We start from the raw sequence: 22804 nt of genomic DNA on the forward strand, positions 1-22804 counted from the left end.
GACACTGAATAAATATATTTGATGGCCATTACTAATGCCAGCCTATGCTGAGAAGGGCAGTGGGGATTTATAAGCTGGATGTGTGTTTCTGGTTGACTGGGTTTGAAACCGGGTTCAACAAGACTGTTGGCCAATAAAAAAACATTTCAAAATAAAGCTGATTATCTCAATGCCTTCTGAGTTTAGACCTGACCTCTTCAGGTTAAAGGCAAGGTTGGTCATCACTCTGCAGGTCTCCTCTTCACAATTACCTGTTATTGGTGGCATCAACTGACTGAATCCAGGTCACAGCACCAATGTGACTGTCTGGGTTTGAACTCGGTTGTCTGTACACCACAAGACTGTTAGCCCACTGATATAAAGCCTAGGCATTGCTTCTGGCCAGGGAGCTAGCGCAAGCCTTCAGGTCTCACTGGCAAGAGCATTAATCAAGCAAGTGTGGTTGACTGAACCACCTCCATTATATAGGTACTCAAAACTGCCCCCAAATTGTGCTGACAGTCAAATTGTGGTGAGGCTGAGGAGTAGAGCGGAGTATGGACGTCACATCAGTAGGCCTACCCTACAAACCAGACGCTGATGTACAGTATGATATAATGAGCAATGTATCACAGTTATAGGGCATCGGGACATACAGTGTTTGGAACAATGACAGATGTTGTGAATTACAACTGAGACCAGAAAGTGGGAGGAAATGTTTAGTTCAGAAGAAGAGGAAGGAAAGATGTTTTGTGTTGTCTTTCAGTTATCTTCACTCTCTTCTCCTTATAAGGGAAAGGAATGGTTGCGCGAATAAGGGCGGAAACGCCGCGCGGTGACAGCTGGGAACTGCTACACTCATACAGGAAGAATAAGCAGCGCAGTCAGTCCGCTAGCTCGGCACTCTCCCATAGACAATTGACGGTGATTAAATACCTAATCAGTGCTGCTTGTCCAAGTTAGCAGGTAAGGATGACGTTTATAACTCTTTGGGCATATGCTACCTTATTTTACTCCTCCTAAATTGTCTTAGAAGTGCACACTAGTCCGTGTCATAATGCGCCTCCGACTCCATTGCATTGATCATTCAGAAATTATGATTTAGCGTGATGCAAGGTAGATTGCTGGCTGATGTCAATTTGAAGTAACAAGACATTATTCCATGGTTGCAATATTTTGATGCATTGAATATTTCAATCCAAATGTGAAGTGATTCATTTTTGCAGACTAGTGCAACAAGGGAGGGGTGTGCAAAAAAAATACAGGAAATGCCGAAACACAGAGGGACGGGAGTATTTTTGCCCATTAGTATTTTGGTCGAGTTCGGGACTCTTATCTGTCTGAATAAATCGTTAACTGGTAGTTGTTTACTTTGCTAACCAACCCTTTTCATGTAAAAGGGGTTATTCATTACATAAACCGTTCACGTTACAGTTTAAGAACCGAACGAAACAAAGCTAGAGTTTCTATTGGACAAATTCAGGTAGGTTCATCCCCGTTTCGTTTGCTTCCGTTTAAGAAACGTTTTGCAACAGAATCGGCATAATGAATACGCCACAACTAACCTCAGCTGTTTCGTTGTTGCTTGCTAGCTATAGTTAACTACCTCGGCCGAGTCCCAATATCATTGTCATCGGCTTGTAAAGATTAGCAGTGCTTCGCTAGCTACCTAGCCATGATAGCTAGATGGAACATTGGGCATCCCAAAAACTGTGTTTGGCTATGGATACCGGTAGGCACAAGACGCCGGGGTATATTTGCCCTACTTATTCCTTACTAAAGCAGAAATGACCTGTTTTCTATTATTTATTTTTATCCCAGACTAGAACACACAGCAGACTGCGCCTAAGTGCCTTTTCCCTTTATGTCTGAACGCACCTTAACCGCGCTCTACCCGAGGCTGTTGGCGACCCCGAGGCTGCACAGCCTTTGGAAAACAGATGTTTAGCTGCAGTTTGCAGTAAGACTTCTTCCTACTTTCCAAGTGCACTTTAAGCACTGTTTTCTAACTGTCAATGTAAGCAACAAAAGTTGACCCATCCTGCTTTAACCACAGGAGCAGGCCTTGGTTGAGGCATGGCACTGACATGGCAACAAGGAAGTAAAATACAAGTTGAACTCAGGCTATATAAGGGCTGGTGGACCCAATCTTCCAAGCACAGGCCTAGCCCATACATGTAGGTCAAGGATAGGTATGGTGTGCTGTGACTGCATACATAAAAACACATAATATATCATGAATGACCTCCAGACCTGTCTGCTTGACCCCTAGCCCCTTAATAGTAGAGCTAACCATTTTTCTTAACATATTTCCAAAGCATGAGTTAGTGTCTCTGAGGCAGCAAAATGTTATGGACATCTAAAATGAAGACTGCATCTCTGCCCGGCTTGGCAGCACAAACATTTGCAAAGTGACAAGCAAGTAACCGGATGGGAAACGCAGATGGCTGATTATTACTGGTCTCTCTTAATAGTTAATGTCATGGTGTTTGCCTATTGCCATTGTCATCTGCTCCCCATAAAACAAGTGGGTCTGCATGTATTTCTCAAACATGAACAAGACCTTGATTTAGAGGCTGAAATGTTATTCTCCAACCAAATCAAAAGCCATAGAATCATTTGGTGGCATTTAGCATACCCCTGCCCTATGTTACAAGCAACATTTTGCTCTGGGAAAGTGAATGCCGAGGGGATTATCCCAGAAGAATAGAGCGACATGGATCCACTGTCATTAATGGGGTGAGGTCTTTGTGTTTCCACTCAGGTGACAGTACCTGACACTCACTCAGATGAACAGGGGATCTGGTTTCTGTTATGCAATGTCAGCCTCTAGGTCTGGGGGGGGTGCACTCGTGCAAGGGCATTTCACAACAGTAGAGATCTAACACTTACCACTTTGTCAACACAGAGGACTGTTGTTGAGAATATATAGATTTAGCTGTTAGCGCTAAGCCTGTGTAGTTATGAGTGGTTACTTTGATGTAATATGGGCCGGGTATTGGGAAATGGGAATATCAGGGAGGGAAGGGCTCTCTTATTACCTGCATACCTGTACTCAGCAGGTCTTGACATGTCCCCCAAACCCATTCCAGGCCTCTTTTTTTTTAAACCACACGTTGGGTTAAAGTAAAAAAATTGTCTTCCCTCTTTTTGTTGTCACAGTTGTATCTATGGCTACAATCTCAGATTTTATTGGCAAAATTGCACTAGTTTTAATAGACAGTGTATGACTTGACGGAATGACAAAATATAGGCTAACATGCTGAGACATGTAGGCCTACTAATGCAATTGAAACTTTATATGTGCAGCCAAAATGATGGGGGGGGGGAGAATGTCCCCATCACTAATTCTGCAGTCAAACCCACTTGCTGTCAATGACTGCTCGTGATACTTTGTTAGTAAACAAGCAGTGACCACTGAACCCCCTCCGCTGATGTGTCGTCTCTCCCCAGGAATGGCAGAGTTGGCAAGTCTGGTGCAGCGGCTGGAGGTGGCTGTGGGTCGTCTGGAGGCCGTGTCGGGTGATGGAGGTGGCTCTGCTGTCGGCTCTGGGGGTAACCTGGAGTTTTCTGTATTGTAGCCCATTTCACACAAACATGAATGCTAGAAATCATGGAAAGACTGCGATGGCATTGCGAGTCCAGGTCCTAATAATGCTAAAGACAGGTTTACAGTACCAGTTGTCATAGTTTGTTTTGTCTTACATAATGGAGGTGAAATTAAAACATGACTCACAAGCAGAACAAACATAACCCATAAATGTTGGTATCTGACTTTTCTCCCTGTTGCCACCCATTCCTTGCAGTTGTGGCAGCGTACGTGGAGGCCTATGATGGCATCATCACCGGATCTGTTGGCCAGTACATGGCCCTCAGCCAGCAGATAGGGGGCGACGTCCAGAAGCATGTAAGTTGAATTGCACTACAGGGGAAAAGTTGGTTAGGGATGCTCATCACGTCTCCTGTCATGCTTATCAGTGGATGTGTAGGATACAATTAACCAAACCTGGATCTTTTGTAATTTCTCCCTGCCTCTCTCAGGCGGACATGATGAAGCAGGCGTTCTCCTGTCAGAGACAGCTCCTGGTTACCTCCTCCTTCTCCCAGAAACCCTCTGATGTGAGTTGGTTCATCCATCATCAATCCCCTTGACCCTCAACATGAGTTTTCAGCAGAATACGTCATTATTTAGATCAACTGAACAGTGGATATACTGTAATTGTCTCATTAACAGATGTATTGGCAATGAATCAGCAGTGTAGCAATTGGGTCAACTAATTCCAATCCCATAGCATGGTTTCCCTAAATGTTTCTTGCCACACATTATCTCATGTAATTAATTGCCTTTTTACTCATGCTATTCCACCCTGGTTGACACTTAGATTATATAATATTTTGTCATCAGGCACAAACACATTTGTTTCTTAGCATCTCTAGGATGTTATGATTTAAGTCATGGTTGTTTTCCCTCTATAGGCATCCTTGACTGCTCTCCTGGCCCCCGTCTCCAAAGTGATCCAGCAGGTGCAGACGTTCCGCGAGCAGAACCGCTCCTCGCCTCTCTTCAACCACCTCTCGGCCGTCAGCGAGAGCGTGCCTGCCCTCGGCTGGGTCGCCATGGTGAGGGAAGGGAGAGGAGGGGCTTGACATTTCCACCGCCACCAGTGTGTGTGTGGGGGGGCAGTGTGTAATTGCCGGAAACAAACACGTCTTTCATTCTGTAGAAGTCTGAGACGGTTGTTTGGCAGTGAAATTTTCAACAAAGTTCATCTAGCAACAGTGCATCATTGTTAAAACTCTGGAATTATCATTTTGATGAATGAATATTAATGAGAACTTCTGCATTGTAATCTGAATAATGAACAAAGGCAAACCTAGACTTTGGCATGCCAGTGGAAGCAACATTAAAACCCATTGTAAGCCATCACACCAGCTGTGTCCACACAAGCTCTGTTTGAAGAGGAGGAACTCTCCTGCAATGTTCTTATGATGTGCTTGCTCTTCCAGGCTCCTAAGCCAGGTCCCTATGTGAAGGAGATGCAGGATGCTGCCCAGTTCTACACCAACCGGGTTCTCAAGGACTACAAGGAGAAGTAAGGACTCTGCTGTCTGTCCTTTAACTTTTTTTTCTTACTGCCAAGTTCCCTATGTAAGCTCCACACTCTCATAGTTGGATACTGTATATTTTCATCATCCTTTGGTCTCCCTCTTGTTGTGTTCAATTCAATTACCTTGTGTCCTACACCTTAGGGATCAGAAGCATGTGGACTGGGTGAAGGCCTACCTGTCTATCTGGACTGAGCTGCAGAACTACATCAAACAGAACCATACCACCGGACTGGCCTGGAGCAAGAGTGTAAGTCCTTTAACTTTACTATCTCTCTCCTCACGTCAGTACAGGACGGATTCACTTTATCGGCTTCAACAGACGTAGTGCTGGGGGTGATCCTAACCGTTACCATAGGAGTAAAATAATGACATGGGCTTATTTAGGAAAGTGGAACGTTTCCGATTAGAAATATTCTAATTGTGTTTATCGAACATGCGTGAAGATCTGTCATGTGGAATATGGAATCGTCAGACTGGGCTCTGTTTGACTGTTCTATCAGCACAGAACTAAACGTCACACTCGGTTGTCAAGTGTTGTCTTTGGATTTATGTGCGATAAGAGGGCAAAGGTAAAACCACCGATGTGTTTGTTACTCGTCAGCCCTTTCCTATCTGCACAATTCAAACAATTGTGCCTTATTGAATTAGACCAAGTTGTTACGAGCAGGAAATGACCATGTCTAGGCATGTGTGTATAACCAGGAAATGACCATGTCTAGGCATGTGTGTATAACCAGGAAATGACCATGTCTAGGCATGTGTGTATAACCAGGAAATGACCATGTCTAGGCATGTGTGTATAACCAGGAAATGACCATGTCTAGGCATGTGTGTATAACCAGGAAATGACCATGTCTAGGCATGTGTGTATAACCAGGAAATGACCATGTCTAGGCATGTGTGTATAACCAGGAAATGACCATGTCTAGGCATGTGTGTATAACCAGGAAATGACCATGTCTAGGCATGTGTGTATAACCAGGAAATGGCCATGTCTAGGCATGTGTGTATAACCAGGAAATGGCCATGTCTAGGCATGTGTGTGTATAACAGGAAATGACCATGTCTAGGCATGTGTGTGTATAACAGGAAATGACCATGTCTAGGCATGTGTGTATAACCAGGAAATGGCCATGTCTAGGCATGCGTGTGTATAACCAGGAAATGGCCATGTCTAGGCATGCGTGTGTATAACCAGGAAATGGCCATGTCTAGGCATGCGTGTGTATAACCAGGAAATGGCCATGTCTAGGCATGCGTGTGTATAACCAGGAAATGGCCATGTCTAGGCATGCGTGTGTATAACCAGGAAATGGTCATGTCTAGGCATGCGTGTGTATAACCAGGAAATGGCCATGTCTAGGCATGCGTGTGTATAACCAGGAAATGGCCATGTCTAGGCATGCGTGTGTATAACCAGGAAATGGCCATGTCTAGGCATGCGTGTGTATAACCAGGAAATGGCCATGTCTCTAGGCATGCGTGTGTATAACCAGGAAATGGCCATGTCTAGGCATGCGTGTGTATAACCAGGAAATGGCCATGTCTAGGCATGCGTGTGTATAACCAGGAAATGGCCATGTCTAGGCGTGCGTGTGTATAACCAGGAAATGGCCATGTCTAGGCGTGCGTGTGTATAACCAGGAAATGGCCATGTCTAGGCATGCGTGTGTATAACCAGGAAATGGCCATGTCTAGGCATGCGTGTGTATAACCAGGAAATGGCCATGTCTAGGCATGCGTGTGTGACCAGGAAATGGCCATGTCCAAGCATGTGTGTGACCAATGTGCTGTGTGTTTCATCCATCCCAGGGTCCAGTGGCCTCGGCCTCTGCAGCTCCTCCTCCCCGCGCCGGTCCTCCTCCCCCCGGACCTCCTCCCCCTCCCATGAACTTCAGCGGGTCGTCTGGCGGCAGCGGAGACCAGGAACCAGACACCCGTAACGCCCTCTTCGCTTCCCTCAACAAGGGAGCTGACGTCACCAAGGGTACGTGTCGAATAATGAATCCTCAAAAGTTCTCAAGAATCAGAAGCTCAATTGATTAAGAAGTACTTTGAAACATACAGAGTTAACTTGAGAAAGATGTCAATCTCAATGTGACTTACTTGGTTAAATAAAGGATAAAGATAATGTAAGAAGCAGATTGACCCCAGCCCTTAGATTCATTGTCCAGGGCCACCCGTTGTGTAAATCAAATTTGATTTGATGAGCTGAATACAACAGGTGTAATATTTAAAAAACACGAACACAAGGACATTACTTTTTTATTTAACTAAGCAAGTCAGTTAAGAACTAATTCTTATTTACAATGACGGCCTACTCTCAATAACAATAACGAGGCTATATACAGGGGGTACCAGTACCGAGTCAATGTGCGGGGGTACAAGTTAGTAGAGGTAATTTATAAAGTGACTATGCATAGATAATAAACAGCTTATAGCAGCAGTGTAAAAACAAAGGGGGGGGATCAATGTAAATAATCCGGGTGGCTATTTGATTAATTGTTCAGAGGTCTTATTGCTTGGGGGTAGAAGCTGTTAAGGAGCCTTTTGGTCCTAGACTTGGTGTTCCGGTACTGCTTGCCGTGTGGTAGCAGAGAGAACAGTCTGACTTGGGTGACTGAAGTGTCTGACAATTTTATGGGCTTTCCTCTGACACCGCCTATTATATAGGTCCTGGATGGCAGGAAGCTTGGCCCCAGTGATGTACTGGGCCGTAAGCAATACCCTCTGTAGCGCCTTACGGTCAGATGCCGAGCAGTTGCCATACCAGGCGGTGCTGCAACCGGTCAGGATGCTCTCGATGGTGCAGCTGTAGAACTTTTTGAGGATTTGGGGACTCATGCCAAATCTTTTCAGTCTCCTGAGGGGGGAAAAGGTGTTGTCGTGCCCTCTTCATGACTGTCTTGATGTGTTTGGACCATGATAGTTTGTTGGTGATTTGGACACCAAGGAACTTGAAACTCTCGACCCGCTCCACTACAGTCCCTTCGATGTTAATGGGGGCCTGTTCGGCCCTCCTTTTCCTGTAGTCCATGATCAGCTCCTTTGTCTTGCTCACATTGAGGGAGAGGTTGTTGTCCTGGCACCACACTGCTAGGTCTCTGACTTCCCTATAGGCTGTTTCATCGTTGTCGGTGATCAGGCCTCCCACTGTTGTCATCAGTAAACTTAATTATGGTGTTGGAGTCGTGTTTGGCCACGCAGTCGTGGGAGTACAGGAGGCCATTTCTCCTTGTCTACCAGCACAGTACCACCATGTGGGGAGGCAGGGTAGCCTAGTGGTTAGAGCGTTGGACTAGTAACCGAAAGGTTGCAAGATCGAATCACCGAGCTGACAAGGTAAAAATCAGTCGTTCTTCCCCTGAACAAGGCAGTTAACCCACTGTTACTAGGCCGCCATTGAAAATAAGGATTTGTTCTTAACTGACTTGCCTAGTTAAATAAAGGTAAAATATATATTTTTTAAATGTCTCACCCATCTTACTGTATGTTACTCTGATAATAGCATCAGGTAAATGACTAAAATGTAAATATTTGTGTTCTCCCATCTCGTACCTTTATTACTTTATGTCCCAAGGCCTGAAGCACGTGCCCAAAGACCAGATGACTCACAAGAACCCCAACCTGAGGACTCAGACCGGCCCGGTGCGCACAGGGCCCAAGCCCTTCACTACCGCCAAGCCGGCTGTCACCGCCGCCGCCTCTCGCAAGCTGCCCCCCGTTTTGGAGCTTGACGGCAAAAAGTGGAAAGTGGTGAGCTGGATTGGAAAAGTAGTGTAGCTTCAGCAGCGGGGGCATGGATGGTAGAGCCAGAGAGAAACAAATAGACTGACAAACAGGCCTGGAGAGCTTCATCAGTGCACCACATCTGCTTCTCTGACAGTCAGTTACTCCTATAGGAAAAAGGTTCCTCTGGGCAATGTTCTCTCTCCACAGCCCCTTAAAGTAACTGTCCAGTGAAAATCTCACTTTTTTAAAAGTAATTATTTTGTTAATTCATATCCAAATAATGTTGTTGACTCATCCTATACTTGTATCGGTGGCCAAAGCATAAATTGGAGAAAAAATTATTTTAATATTTGAAACCAACCTTTAAAAAAAAAAATGCTATTTCCTCATAAAGGATGATGTAAAGGATGATGAGCTGGCCAATCAGCGGTCTACTCGCATTAATATTTTTATTACCATTATACGCCCACCCGTTTTTGGGGTACGCCCACACATTCCAACACCGAAAGGTGCTTTCTAACGTACTTAATTACCATTGTTTGGAAGACTATTTGACTCATATTTTAATAAGTGATTGTTGATTTTTCATACATCTGGAAACAATGGACAGTTACTTTAAGGACTTAGCTGTGTTTCCCAACAGATGCAACATGGAAGTATTTCTAAACAGTGGTGTGCATGACTCCATGTGGTTTACTTGGTGCACCCAATTTTAAAGGCTATATATGGGTCATAGTAAACCCAGTGGTTTATAAATGTTTGTACTATCAAAATATCTACTATATAAGCAGAGTTTCCACTACAGTGAACTCATGATGGGTGTATTTCAGGTAAGTGGGCTGTTGGTTTGCCGCTGAAAACTGAATGCACGCACTGATCACGACAGCCCCAAGCCAGTATATTTTCTCCCTAACTCCTAACCGCTCTCCCGCCTGTGTGATGACCTATAGGAGAACCAGGAGGGTGCCCAGGGCCTGGTGATCAGCGACACAGAGCTCAAGCAGGTGGTCTACGCCTTCAAGTGTAACAACAGCACCCTGCAGATCAAGGGCAAGATAAACTCCATCACTTTAGGTAAGGGCGGACCCATGTTCCTGTGCCCGCGCGTGAACAAATTAAAAGGTCAACGAAGGGCATTTGTTAATATGATTCCTTTCTTGCAGACAACTGTAAGAAACTGGGCCTGGTCTTTGACGATGTTGTGGGCATTATCGAGGTTATCAACTGCAGGGACGTCAAGGTCCAGGTGTGTATTTCTAAAATTGATTAATGCGGAAATGGACACTGTGTGAAAAGGCCTGGTCATTCAAAGGCAATGGACATGGCGATATCGCACAACGGTGACAACAGAAGATCATATCAGCTTTTGTCTCATGAACATTTACATATTAAAAGTCTCCAATGCGACTATGTGGACGTGACATTTTGCGCATTACTTTGCATGTTTTCCAAACTGTTGTGGCTGTTTTATCTATGCACAGTACCCAACAGAGATTATTTAATCATAGTTGATTCACTCTTAAAGATGCACTATGCAGACATCGCTCTGCCATTTCCTGGTTGCTAAAATTCTGATTTCAGTTTGTGACGAAACAAGCAACTTTAGTGCAAAGAATCATTGTACCATCTAAACCGCTGGTGTACAAAACCGAAAGTATAAGACACAAAAATATAACTTAACAGGAAGCATAGAAATTGCATACATGGAGCAGATATACAGCTTCTTGGACTCTTTCAATGAGAGTGACATATCTATAACTCGCATTTCTTTGTGAATTTGGTTGGGTTGCCCAAAAAATGACACATTGCAGCTTTAACCCTATCTGATGTGTTCAGGTCTTGGGCAAGGTGCCCACCATCTCCATCAACAAGACTGACGGTTGCCACGTGTACCTGAGCAAAGATTCGCTGGAGTGTGAGATCGTCAGCGCCAAGAGCTCAGAGATGAACGTGCTGGTACCTGGTAAAGACGGAGAATATGTGAGTACATCTATGGGAGAATTTGGGGCGTCTAGTGGCACTATATGACTACGTGTTATGTGGAAATGTTGATGATAAACTAACATTTTCTCCTTTGTCTCTCTTAGACTGAGATCCCTGTTCCTGAGCAGTTCAAGACTGTCTGGGATGGCAAGAAGCTGGTCACCACTTGTACAGAGATTGCTGGATAGAGGGGCAGCCAGCACTCGTAACAGCCTCCCCTTTGCAAATGCCTACCTGACTGATCGACCGACCAACCATCTAACCAAACCACAAAGTAGACTGAGATGCCAACCTAGCCCAATTGTTTTTTTTTCTATCCGCCAATCACAGCTTTAGCTGTTTCTTCCTTCAGCCAATGAGAGGACTGCTTGCTTTATCTGGAGCGTTCCTTCAGCCAATTGCAGGGAGCAGCTTGTTATTCGATTTGGTTATCCTCATGGCCAGTGAGCGCATTCAAATGAGTTTGCCAACAACCAGGATCATTTCTGATTTGATCTGTACATTCCAGCAAATGATAAAAGCCTTGCTCCCGCTATTATGTTTATTTCACACCTTCTCTGTGGTTTTAACTCCTATGCCAATCAGGCTATGCTTCCTGTTTCCTTCAACCAATCATTTAATAGGGTTTCCGTTTCCCCTCTGGTCAGGGGGGGGCAGGTGTTTAGGGGTCGAAGGTTTGTTTCATTTATGCAATTCATCCGTGAAGCACATGTACAACCAACCCCTCTTTACAGACGACAATGCTATCACTTCCAACTTTGATGACGTTATTAACATTTCATAGGGATTGATTAACTATGACACATGTCATCGCTCTTAAATCGGTGAAATTAAGAGTTGCGTGCAGGATCACTGTCTTTAAAAATAAAATAAAAAAATACAATCAAAATGCTGAAAAAATATTGAAAAATAAAAGTTTAGTTCTCAAGACATTCCCTTTAGCATTTTAAATGAACATTCCATATTATTGAGACATATGGAGGTGAACGGCGGCAAAGAGGGAGAATGAGGTGAGTGTGACTTCACTTCAGCACAAGCTGGAAGTGAGTGGTTCTAGAGATAGACAAACATACTCTTGGAGAATCATTTTTGGCTAAGTTTGGGGTTACCTCCCTTAAGCTCTGAATGACTGTTGTAATGATCTGTATAGACATATCTTTTTAATGCTAGAGTTGTCTTTACTCCACTGTCGCCATCACCTACACATCAACCCACCTAGCCACTCTTGTCTACAACATCTGTGGTTGTCCTGTTGTAGCGGTCATGCTCTGTGGTGTTTCGTTTGCCTCTTTATTTTGGTCAAATTCAACATTTTGCTCATCAGTACTGGAGGAAGACAAATGTTGCAATAAAATAATAAATCAGTCTTGGGTGATTTTTCTCCATCTGCTTCAGGCTAAATATGGAATGAGGGGGGGGGGATTTGTGTGATGTGCCCTTATGTTTTTAGCTAATTTTCCCAGAGAGCCATTGTTTACCACTTTTCACAAGGAGAGCTGGGTAAACCAACACTAGTGAATATTAGCTCAGAACCAGTGATTATCTAACATCATTAGTTTGTTATTTACCATTACACACACTACCTTAAGTTTTATAACGTACATTTTTATTCCAAAATGGCGCTAAACAAAAATGATCAAATGTAAACTTTAATACACGTCCCCCAATTAGACCATCATGCATCTCTGGGAACCAACTAAGACTTAACTTAATTTTCAGTGGTAGTACATTAAATGGGTAAAATCAGGGTTTTAAAAATCATAAGTTGTGCATTAGATTCATCAGCAGGATGGTATCGATATGATAGGAATGCACAGTTGTGCGATAGTGCAATAGTTGTGAGCATGCTAACTTGAGTCAGGGTGTATTTAGCGCAGGTAGCTAGGTGTATTTAGCGCAGGTAAGGCACTAGTTTGGCGTTGAACCACTCCCTGGTGAACTGGAGGTGATCTCCTTCTGTACCCAGGAAATCCAGCTTTCCAGCTGCATCCATCGCTGCCAGTCCAAGACGATCCTGAAAATATATTCAATGTCTCAATACAATATCACATACATTACAATATGAGTTGAATACATGAAAATACTCTACATGGCCAAAAGTATGTGGACACCTGCTAGTCATACATCTCATTCCAAAGTCATGGGCATTAATATGGAGTTCGTCTCCACTTCTGGGAAGGCTTTCTGCTAGATGTTGGAACATTGCTGAAGGGGACTCCATTCGGCCACAAGAGCATTAGTGAGGTTGGGCGATTAGGCCAGGCCCGCAGTCAGTGTTCCAATTCATCCCAAAGGTGTTCGATGGGATTGAGGTCAGGGCTCTGTGCAGGCCAGTCAAGTTCTTCCACACCGATCTCAACAAACCATTTCTGTATGGACCTCGCTTTCTGCACGGGGGCATTGTCATGCTGAAACAGGAAAGGGCTTCCCCAAACTGTTGCCATAAAGTTGGAAGTACAGAATCGTCTTGAATGTCATTGTATGCTGTAGCATTACGATTTCCCTTCACTGGAACTAAGGAACCTAGCCTGAACCATGAAAAACAGCCAAAGACCAATATTCCTCCTCCACCAAACTTTACAGTTGGCACTATGCATTGGGGCAGGTAGTGTTCTCCTGGCATCCGCCAAACCCAGATTCACCCATCGCACTGCTAGATGGTGAAGCATGATTCATCACTCCAGAGAATGTGTTTCCTCTGCTCCAGAGTTCAATGGCGGCGCGCTTTACACCACTCCAGACGACGCTTGGCATTGCACATGGTGATCTTAGGCTTGTGTGAGGCTGCTCAGCCATGGAAACCCATTCCATGAAGCTCCCGACAAACAGTTATTGTGCTGATATTGCTTCCCCGGGCAGTTTGGAATTCTGTAGCGAGTGTTGCAACCGAGGACAGACGATTGTTACACGGTACATGCTTCAGCACTTGGCGGTCCTGTTCTGTGAACTTGTGTGGCCTACCACTTCGCAGCTGAACTGTTGTTGCTGCTAGACGTTTCCACTTCACAATAACAGCACTTAGAGTTGACCGGGGCAACTTTTGACGCAGAAATTTGACGCCCTGACTTGGTGGAAAGGTGACATCCTATGACGGTGCCACGTTGAAAGTAACTGAGCTCTTTAGGAAGGCCATTCTACTGCCAATGTTTGTCTATGGAGATTGCATGGCGGTGTGCTTGATTTTTTTTTTGTCAGCAACGGTTGTGGCTGAAATAGCCGAATCCATTAATTTGAAGGGCTGTCCACATACTTTTGTATATACTGTATAGTGTACATGTCTGTGTTTGAAGATGAGTAAACATGATGTGGGTTTTACCTCTTTATAGAGAACACTCTCCTGAAGCGTCTCGGTCTCTTTTGCCTGACCCGTTTTCAGAAAACCAAACCACTATGACAAATAGATTGTATACAAAATACATATTGCCTATTAGCATCAGTAATTACAGTGTAGGAGGAGGACAGTACATCAAGAGAGGTTGTCACAATGTGTCCAGTATTTACCTCAGTGTCAGCTGGATCCACAACACTGTCCTGCAAGAACTTGACCATCACAAACTTGTCCAGCAGCTGGAGGTTCTTCTTGTAAGTCTCGTTCACCACCTGTGGGGTGAAAGGCAGCAGATGAATTGAATGGAATTGAAATACAGCGATGGAGAGTTCTCAGGAGAATATTGAATATAAACAGCACTGTATGAGCAATCAAATAACAACGTCTGATTCTGAAAATATATACTAACACCATACTAGAGCCATACTAACCCGCTCCTGATTGATATCAGCCAGGAAGAGGCTGTGTTTTTTGTACAGGTCGTCGTTCAGTGGGTCGTGCCAGTACTGTGCCTGCACCAAGCTGATAAAGACACAAGGATTCCAAATGACTCACTGGATAACAACCGCACAATACACAAAGCCCTTTCTCTTTGTACCTCGTCTCAAAACGTACAGTAACTATGTCATAACATACTGTTGGATATATACATCTGGATATTGCTGATTCGTCTCAAACATAAGAATTGCACTCTCTGAATGAGTTGAAATATAGTCTACACTCACTGGTTTTGAGTTGTAAATCAATTCTACACTCACTGTTTTTGAGTTGTAAATCAATTCTACACTCACTGCTTTTGAGTTGTAAATCAATTCTACACACTGTTTTTGAGTTGTAAATCAATTCTACACTCACTGTTTTTGCACAATATCGGTGTAGGCTCCTGAGTTGAGTTTCTTGCGAATCCAGTCACAGATATGGGAGCTCTCTCCAGGGCATTTAGGGAGACCATACACCCCTGCGAATGTGGAGAATAGGATAATTTCAAAACTGTCAGGAAGTGAATGAAAGACAATGAAAAGAGACAAGGCAAGGGATTATGTCACTGTTGCCATGGTGCCGTTACCTTGTTGTTGTCCCCCAACAGAGATCAGGGTTTTCATTGGAGGAGATGGACAGCGCTGCGCCACTGCCCTCCTGGGGGGGGGGGGGGGGGGGGTGAAAAGGCAAAGAACTGAGAATTACAGCTTCTTGTCTCGTGTATAAAGTACTTTAACCAGGTGATGGGCAACTCTGCAGGCTTTTGTTCCACCTCAGCTCTAAGACACCTGATTTAACTACATTGGTTGAATAAGTGTGCAAGTGTTGGGCTGGAATCGGCACATACTGCAGCTCTAATTCATGTAAAAAATAAAAAAAAACGTTCAAAAAGCATCCTGAGAGGCTTTGTGAGTACGGACCCAGACACTACTTACAGGAACTGTCCTCCCTGGGAGAAGCCCATGGCATTGTAGCCATCCTTCAGTTTGGGATCCTGGGCCAGCTGGCTGCACACCATGGACACCTGCTCATTGACATCCATGAAGAAACTATTCTCTGTGTCCTGAGGGGTAGATATGAGGATGTTCATGTTGGGACAGTAACAATGTTGACAAACAGAAACACCACATCTCAAAAAAAAAGGTCAAGGGTGAGTGATTTTAGCCTGCAAGGGCTGGCATGGATGCAGGCTTTTGCTCCAGCCACACAGTAGGGAAAGGGGATACCTAGTCAGTTGCACAATTGAAGGCATTCAACTGAAATGTGTCTTCTGCATTTAATCTCTGAATCAGAGATGTGCGGGGGGTGTCTTAATCGACATCAAATCTGCAGATTTTTCCACCTTGCTGGCTCGGGGATTCAAACCAGAAACCTTTCAATTACTGGCCCAACACTCTTAACCACTAAGCTACTTGCAGTAATACACCCAATTCTACTTATGAAATTCAATCAAAGCTTTCATTAGTAGAATCAGGCTTGGCTGGAGCAAAGGCAAGCATTCACACCGGTCACCACAGGGTATGACTGTCCACCACAGATTGGAAAGTACCTGACTGACAGTCTTGCCAATCATTAGTGACAGGACGTCAATTCCAGGGATGGTTTCCTCGATCATCTTCTTTATGGAGCCCATGCTGAGAGGGTTGCAACAGCTGTCTCCTATGTAGACACCGAAACAAGAACCCAGAGTCCCCATATGAAGAGTTTCATATCCAAATTGCTATATATGCATTTTCAGAAATGTTGGTAAATTTGCTTTTGTTGTTTCAAGAAATTGGTTTTTTCACTATCTAATCATTGCACGGTGTTGTTCAATGACAGACAAATGGTGTTTTTTGCTAAATGTTACATATCCACCTCACTCTCAGAAAAATAAGTAGTACTAGGATTTACACAGTAAAATGTAACAAATAACTTCAGTTTTTTTGATAAAGAACTGATACATTTGTGACATATTTGAAAAATATATTTTGGTATTATTCAATACAGTAATATGAGCCTGTATGTAAATCATTTACATTTGACATTTGAGTCATTTAGCAGACGCTCTTATCCAGAGCGACTTACAGTAAGTGCATTCATCTTCAGATAGCTAGGTGAGACAACCACATATCACAGTCAAATTACAGGATACGAACATTCCATTCCAGCTAAACAACGCATATAAAGCATTTTGCAACAACAACAAAAACTATGAATCTAAAAATCTGAGAACTCAAAAGCAATCATTTCTGATGAAAAAACAAAATGTGAAAAATTGATTGATATAGTTTTGGGTGGTTAAAAAACTATTCATATACACTAACTGTCATATCATGACTTATCTAAGGGACACATGCAAATATAGGAAGTGGCCATCAGTTGCTTATTTTGCTACTCTGCCACACTGAGAAACACCACTGCTGTATGTGAAACATGATGTTGTTGCATTATTCATCTCAAGTGCTTACCCATTCCGTGCCACAGAACCAATGGGAGGGTGGCATTGCCGGATCCATGTACTGGGTTTAGGGCAAGTAACAGTAGTGGACCAGCCCCGAGGAACAAGCTAAGAAGTGTGGTCATCTTGAACCTTGAAATGAATGTAACGAAGAGGACCAGACAGTTAGTGAACTAACGATAAAACAGTGTGAGTGTGATGTTTTTTGCTGGACATGTGTTCAAATATGTTATTTCCACAGCCTGGCCCTGCCACTTTGTTTTTTAAACTGAGTGATGGGGCTGGGGAAATGTATCTTCTCTCAGATGCATAGACGTAGCAATGAATGCAAGGACTGACAGATTATGCCTTTAAAGCTGCGATTCTTGTTTGGTAGGGGTTTTACGTGTTGTCAAATCATGAAATATGGCTGTGTGAGCTTCACAAGAACAAAACAAAGCCAGAATGAACAACAATTACCCATTTTCCCAAAAGGTCTGACTGAGTCTATGACATCTTTGCATATCATGTGTAAATATGGGGAGGCAGGTAGCCTAGTGGTTAGAGTGTTCGGCCAGTAACCGAAAGGTTGCTAGATCAAATCCCCGACAAGGTAAAAATCCGTTATTCTATCCCTGAACAAGACAGTTAACCCACTGTTCCTAGGCCATCATTGTAAATAAGAATTTATAGTTAAATTAAAAAAACTAGCTACCTTACTTTCATAACAAACCAGTTAGGTTTGCTACAGTAGACAACAGCATAGGTTGACAGTTGGCCTTATCTACATTTCTGGCTGGTCGTGTTTCACAGATAAAAACGGAAACTACACAATAAACTGCTACTTACTGTTCAGGAATCACCACCACTGAGCGCAATAACTTTTTACATTACAAACTAATGCAACCAGGAAGGAACTTGGGAAATAACCATCGATTTCCAAATCATACGGAGCAGCTTGTTACGCAATGTGTAAACTAGCTGCGTTTATCTTGTGCAAATTAATATATACAGTCATTGGTGCAAATTCATAATCGCGTCACCGAAGAAAAAAACTTTTTTGGGTCATGTGACTACCGGTTTCTCCGAATCGTAAACACGCAAATAGATTTTGCACATAGATTTTTGAGTCTATCCATGTGTAATTGGAATTTCATGGTGAACAAAAAGTAGAGCAGTCGTTGATCACATCAATCAAAATCATCTTGGTTTAGTTACAAATTGAGGACATTCTAGTTTTCTGAATTTGAATCTGAATGTGTATTACAGAAAAGGAAAAACAATGCTAAGCATTGTGTTAATCACTCCAAACGGAATAAAAATTGTATTCACCTTAAATTTCACCTACACCATGTCAAGAGGTATTGTCATTCTATTCCACCCCCCTCATCAGCTGACCTGCTTAACATACATTCTCTGTTCCTCCAGTGGTAACCTGGGAAAGTTTTGTTTGTCTGCACATACACTAGGTTCACATCTGCTTTTGGTCAGTCTGCACAAGTCACAGAGTGGAGGAGAGGCCAAGTCTACTACTTCATTTCATTTAGTGGAAAGACCTATATTCTGAGGTCAGATGTATTGCGTACTACTTGTCCAGCACTAAAAGAAGTAGCTATGAAAAATCATACAAGTCATGTGTCTGTGACTGACTTTACATAGGCCATAACTCACAGTCTGGTATTTGTTTCCCGTCTTGTTTTTGTCTGCAGGGTCAACATGGATAATCCACACCACCAGCTAGCGGAAAACTATTTGGAGCATCATCATCCTCATCATCATCATCATCTGAAGAAGAATGTATATATGATGCTCTCCAGTCCTAGGATCTAGGTCTAGAACCTCAATAACCGCAAGTGAATAACTATCTGGTCCATCCAATCCAATTTGTGGTAATTGGTCAAACCTTTTTCTCTATCTAAACATTCCTCGATATAAAGAGCAAAACATAATGTTATATACATGTGTGTCTATGTTGGATCTCTTTGACTTGTCAGGGGTTTTGTAATTGTTGCACAATCTCCAATGGATTTCTTTAAAGTCAGTAAGTTGTTGTCGTCTGGCCATTGTAGCTAAGGAACTAAATACTTTTGTCTTGGCATGCTCGGCCAATTACATTGAACACTATAAGGACCATTGGCCTGCCTAGTCATGGTCATTCTCATATCGAAATCAAATCAAATTTGATTGCTCACATACACATATTTAACAGATGTTATTGCAAGGTGTAGCGAAATGCTTGTCCAGCCTGTATCTGTAGTCTTGACCCATCTGTGTGTATGTGTGTGTGCGTGTGTGCGTGCGTACGTACGTGCATGAGGCTGAATGTCTAGCAATTGTTCATGCTGACTCTTGCTGTTTCTGTATCTAGCAGATTTTCTTAGGACACTATGGTTAGGTGACCTCAGATCACCCTCACTTCATTCCTCTCTCTGGCCGTCACCTGACTGGTGGTTGCAATGGCTCTGCAAAATGGATACTCCATCAACTCCTCCCCACTGGACGAGAGTGGAGATACTACACCCCTACTTAAAAAAGAAGTGGTGGATGTTGATGATTCAGGTGTCTTAACTTGTTTTGGTTGCTCTTTTGCGTAGTCAGCACTCAGCAGCATGGATGTGCTAGTAATGCTTCATTATGTAATGATAACCTTCTGATAGTTGAATGAAGTCATATCAAGTGTTTTGTCAGTATGGGGCATTGATGTCAGTGGGTGACTAAGCGAACATTTGACCTACGTGGAAGTTCGGATTCGCCCCTATGATTTTGCTTATTACATCATAACTAACAGTGTGCTAGTGAAATATGTCATTTAAGTGTCATGTACTCCTCGTTAGCTAGAGTAGATTTACTACTAACACGGTCTAAATAGTCATCTTTAAGTGTCATCTTTAGTCATCTTTAAGTGTTTTCAGATAGACTGTGAGGTGTGATTGGGCACATGTTGTCGTCGTGTCTAACAGTACCGCCACAATGTTGCTCTGCACGCTGCAATCTGGCCATCATGATGTTCTTTGGATTCTCCGTCGTCTACGGTCTCCGTGTCAATCTAAGTGTTGCCATGGTCGCCATGGTCAATGGGACCAAAAGCCAACCATCTCTCAACAGCTCAGGTGGCCATGAGTGCCCAGTTTCCTCCCACGGCAATGGCAGCCAAACCCCAGACCAACCAGATGGGGTAAGTACCAGCTCTTCCAAAGTATCAACTAGACCTATAGTAGTATACTCTACATGCATATTATATCATATATTGTAAACTGGGTGGTTCGAGACCTGAATGTTGATTGGCTGACATCCATCAGACCGTATACCAATGGTATGGCAAAACATTTATTTGACTTATCTAATTACATTGGTAACCAGTTTATAATAGCAATAAGGCACCTCAGAGGTTTGTGATATATGGCCAATATACCACAGCTAAAGGCTGTGTCCAGGCACTCCTCGTTACGTTGCGCCTAAGAACAGCCCATAGCCGTAGTATATTGGCCATATACCCCCCCCCCAGGCCTTATTGCTTAATTATAGCTCATATATTACAGTACATAAATAGGCTTCACACAAACATGATCCATGCATACTGGACATACTGCACATGCGAAGACACTCACAAACTCATACGTAACACTAATGCTCATTTACGTCTCTCTGTCTCTCTCTCTCGCTCAGATACCTCTGTATTTGTGGGATTCTCTGACTCAGGGCCTGCTGCTGGGGGCGTTCTTCTTTGGCTACCTGGTGACGCAGATCCCCGGAGGTTACCTGGCCGGACACTTTGGGGGGAGTATCTTCCTGGGGGGAGGGGTGCTGGGCACCGCAGCCCTCACCCTCCTCACCCCCCTGGCAGCGCAGCTAGGACCCTACTGGCTGTTTGGCTTACGGGCACTGGAGGGATTTGGGGAGGTAAGAGGCTTCATGTGTGCAGAGTAGGGGTCAATCTCATTCTGTCATCAGCAATGAACTGGATTAGCATTTGATTGTATAAACAACCGTATTTATCGTATACATATAGCCATATGGTCATTATTTTCCGTAAAACACCAAGGTATATTGTTCATTTCAGTGCCATAAGAATGGTTCATTTATATCAGTATGTATCGCTCTGTGTTTGTATGTCCTCAGGGGGTGACGTTCCCGGCCATGATGGCCATGTGGGCTCGCTGGGCTCCCCCTCTAGAGAGGTCTCGGCTTATGACCCTTTCAGGGTCAGGGGCCAACTTTGGGGCCTTTGTAGCCCTGCCCCTCACTGGCTTCATCTGTCACAGTCTGGGCTGGCCCGCTGTCTTCTACATGTTTGGTGAGAGTTGGATAGCAATTACACCCCTCAAACATAAACATTCATTACACCCCTGAAACATAAACATTCATGACACCCCTCAAACATAAACATTCATGACACCCCTCAAACATAAACATTCATTACACCCCTCAAACATAAACATTCATTACACCCCTCAAACATAAACATTCATTACACCCCACAAACATAAACATTCATTACACCCCTCAAACATAATACATTCATTACACCCCTCAAACATAAACATTCATTACACCCCTCAAACATAATACATTCATTACACCCCTCAAACATAAACATTCATTACACCCCTCAAACATAAACATTCATTACACCCCTCAAACATAAACATTCATTACACCCCTCAAACATAAACATTCATTACACCCCTCAAACATAAACATTCATTACACCCCTCAAACATAAACATTCATTACACCCCTCAAACATAAACATTCATTACACCCCTCAAACATAATACATTCATTACACCCCTCAAACATAAACATTCATTACACCCCTCAAACATATACATTCATTACACCCCTCAAACATAAACATTCATTACACCCCTCAAACATATACATTCATTACACCCCTCAAACATAAACATTCATTACACCCCTCAAACATAAACATTCATTACACCCCTCAAACATAAACATTCATTACACCCCTCAAACATATACATTCCCCCTACACACACCATATATGCATGTCTCTGCATACCCACATTTTCAGCTCTTATTTTGTTCTCCTGTGAAGTTTTCACACACATAATACCTTCCAATTTTTTTATCATTCACAATTCTTCTCTGCACACTCTCTTGTTCAGCACAAACACTGTACCTGCACAACCTTTGGCTTTGTGAAGATGTCAACAGAATCAGGCTTTTCTCTCACTCCGTCCCTCTGTCTCTCTGTCTCTGTCTCTCATCACCAGGGGGTGCTGGTTGCATTTGGGCAGTGTTCTGGTTCATTCTGGTGTCGGACCAGCCTGGCACTCATCCACGAATCAGCACAAGAGAAAAAGATTACATCATCAACTCCATAGGAAAAGAGGTAACAACAGTCTATCCTTTATGACCCTTTGTCATACATTTTGTAAATCGGTTCACAGTCAATCCCCTTCCTCTCAATTCATTTCGATTTAATTCAAGGGGCTTTTATTGGCATGGGAAACATATGTTAACATTGCCAAAGCAAGTGAGGTAGATAATATACAAAAGTGAAATAAACTATAAAAATGAACAGTAAACATTACACTCACAGAAGTTCCAAAAGAATAAAGACATTACAAATGTGGTATTATGTATATATACAGTGTTGTAACAATGTGTAAATAGTTAAAGTACAAAAGGGAAAATAAATAAACAGAAATATGGGTTGTATTTACAATTGTGTTTGTTCTTCACTGGTTGCCATTTTCCTGTGGCAACAGGTCACAAAAATTGCTGCTGTGATGGCACACTGTTGT

General features: G+C 43.2%; 2 protein-coding genes across 3 annotated transcripts; one reads left to right on the forward strand and one right to left on the reverse strand.

The window, feature by feature from the left end:
• The first annotated feature begins 824 nt into the window (after positions 1–824).
• LOC120026876 (adenylyl cyclase-associated protein 1-like) lies at positions 825–12169 on the forward strand. Its single transcript, XM_038971604.1, has 13 exons — positions 825–945; positions 3433–3534; positions 3786–3886; positions 4021–4098; positions 4456–4599; positions 4987–5072; positions 5230–5335; positions 6901–7075; positions 8669–8844; positions 9771–9894; positions 9984–10066; positions 10657–10800; positions 10908–12169. Exons 2-13 carry the CDS (start codon positions 3435–3437, stop codon positions 10989–10991), a joined length of 1401 nt encoding a protein of 466 aa, XP_038827532.1. The 5' UTR covers positions 825–945; positions 3433–3434; the 3' UTR covers positions 10992–12169.
• A 218-nt stretch (positions 12170–12387) lies between these two features.
• Positions 12388–18023, reverse strand: LOC120026877 (palmitoyl-protein thioesterase 1-like). Of its 2 annotated transcripts, none has more exons than XM_038971606.1 (10): positions 17880–18023; positions 17062–17183; positions 16161–16270; positions 15547–15674; positions 15198–15268; positions 14987–15089; positions 14563–14653; positions 14305–14403; positions 14120–14191; positions 12388–12817 (listed from the first exon to the last, which is right to left on the reverse strand). In XM_038971606.1, the coding sequence occupies exons 2-10, from the start codon at positions 17174–17176 to the stop codon at positions 12695–12697; spliced, it is 912 nt and encodes a 303-aa protein (XP_038827534.1). In that variant the 5' UTR covers positions 17177–17183; positions 17880–18023; the 3' UTR covers positions 12388–12694. The 2 variants fall into 2 exon arrangements, with proteins under 2 accessions (XP_038827534.1, XP_038827533.1); XM_038971605.1 differs by lacking the exon at positions 17880–18023 and adding an exon at positions 17746–17832.
• Between the last annotated feature and the right edge of the window lie 4781 nt (positions 18024–22804).

The sequence above is a fragment of the Salvelinus namaycush genome, chromosome 32 (genome assembly GCF_016432855.1).
Source record: "Salvelinus namaycush isolate Seneca chromosome 32, SaNama_1.0, whole genome shotgun sequence".
NCBI classification, from domain to species: domain Eukaryota; kingdom Metazoa; phylum Chordata; class Actinopteri; order Salmoniformes; family Salmonidae; genus Salvelinus; species Salvelinus namaycush.

Coding starts and splice junctions, on each gene's coding strand:
- LOC120026877 (XM_038971605.1), bottom strand. Junction 14,192..14,304: donor TGGATCCAGCTGACACTGAG/GTAAATACTGGA, acceptor TATTTGTCATAG/TGGTTTGGTTTTCTGAAAAC. Junction 12,818..14,119: donor AGAGTGTTCTCTATAAAGAG/GTAAAACCCACA, acceptor ATATATTTTCAG/GATCGTCTTGGACTGGCAGC.
- LOC120026876 (XM_038971604.1), top strand. CDS start 3,435: ATGGCAGAGTTGGCAAGTCTGGTGCAGCGGCTGGAGGTGGCTGTGGGT. Junction 3,535..3,785: donor CTCTGCTGTCGGCTCTGGGG/GTAACCTGGAGT, acceptor CATTCCTTGCAG/TTGTGGCAGCGTACGTGGAG. Junction 4,600..4,986: donor CCCTCGGCTGGGTCGCCATG/GTGAGGGAAGGG, acceptor TTGCTCTTCCAG/GCTCCTAAGCCAGGTCCCTA.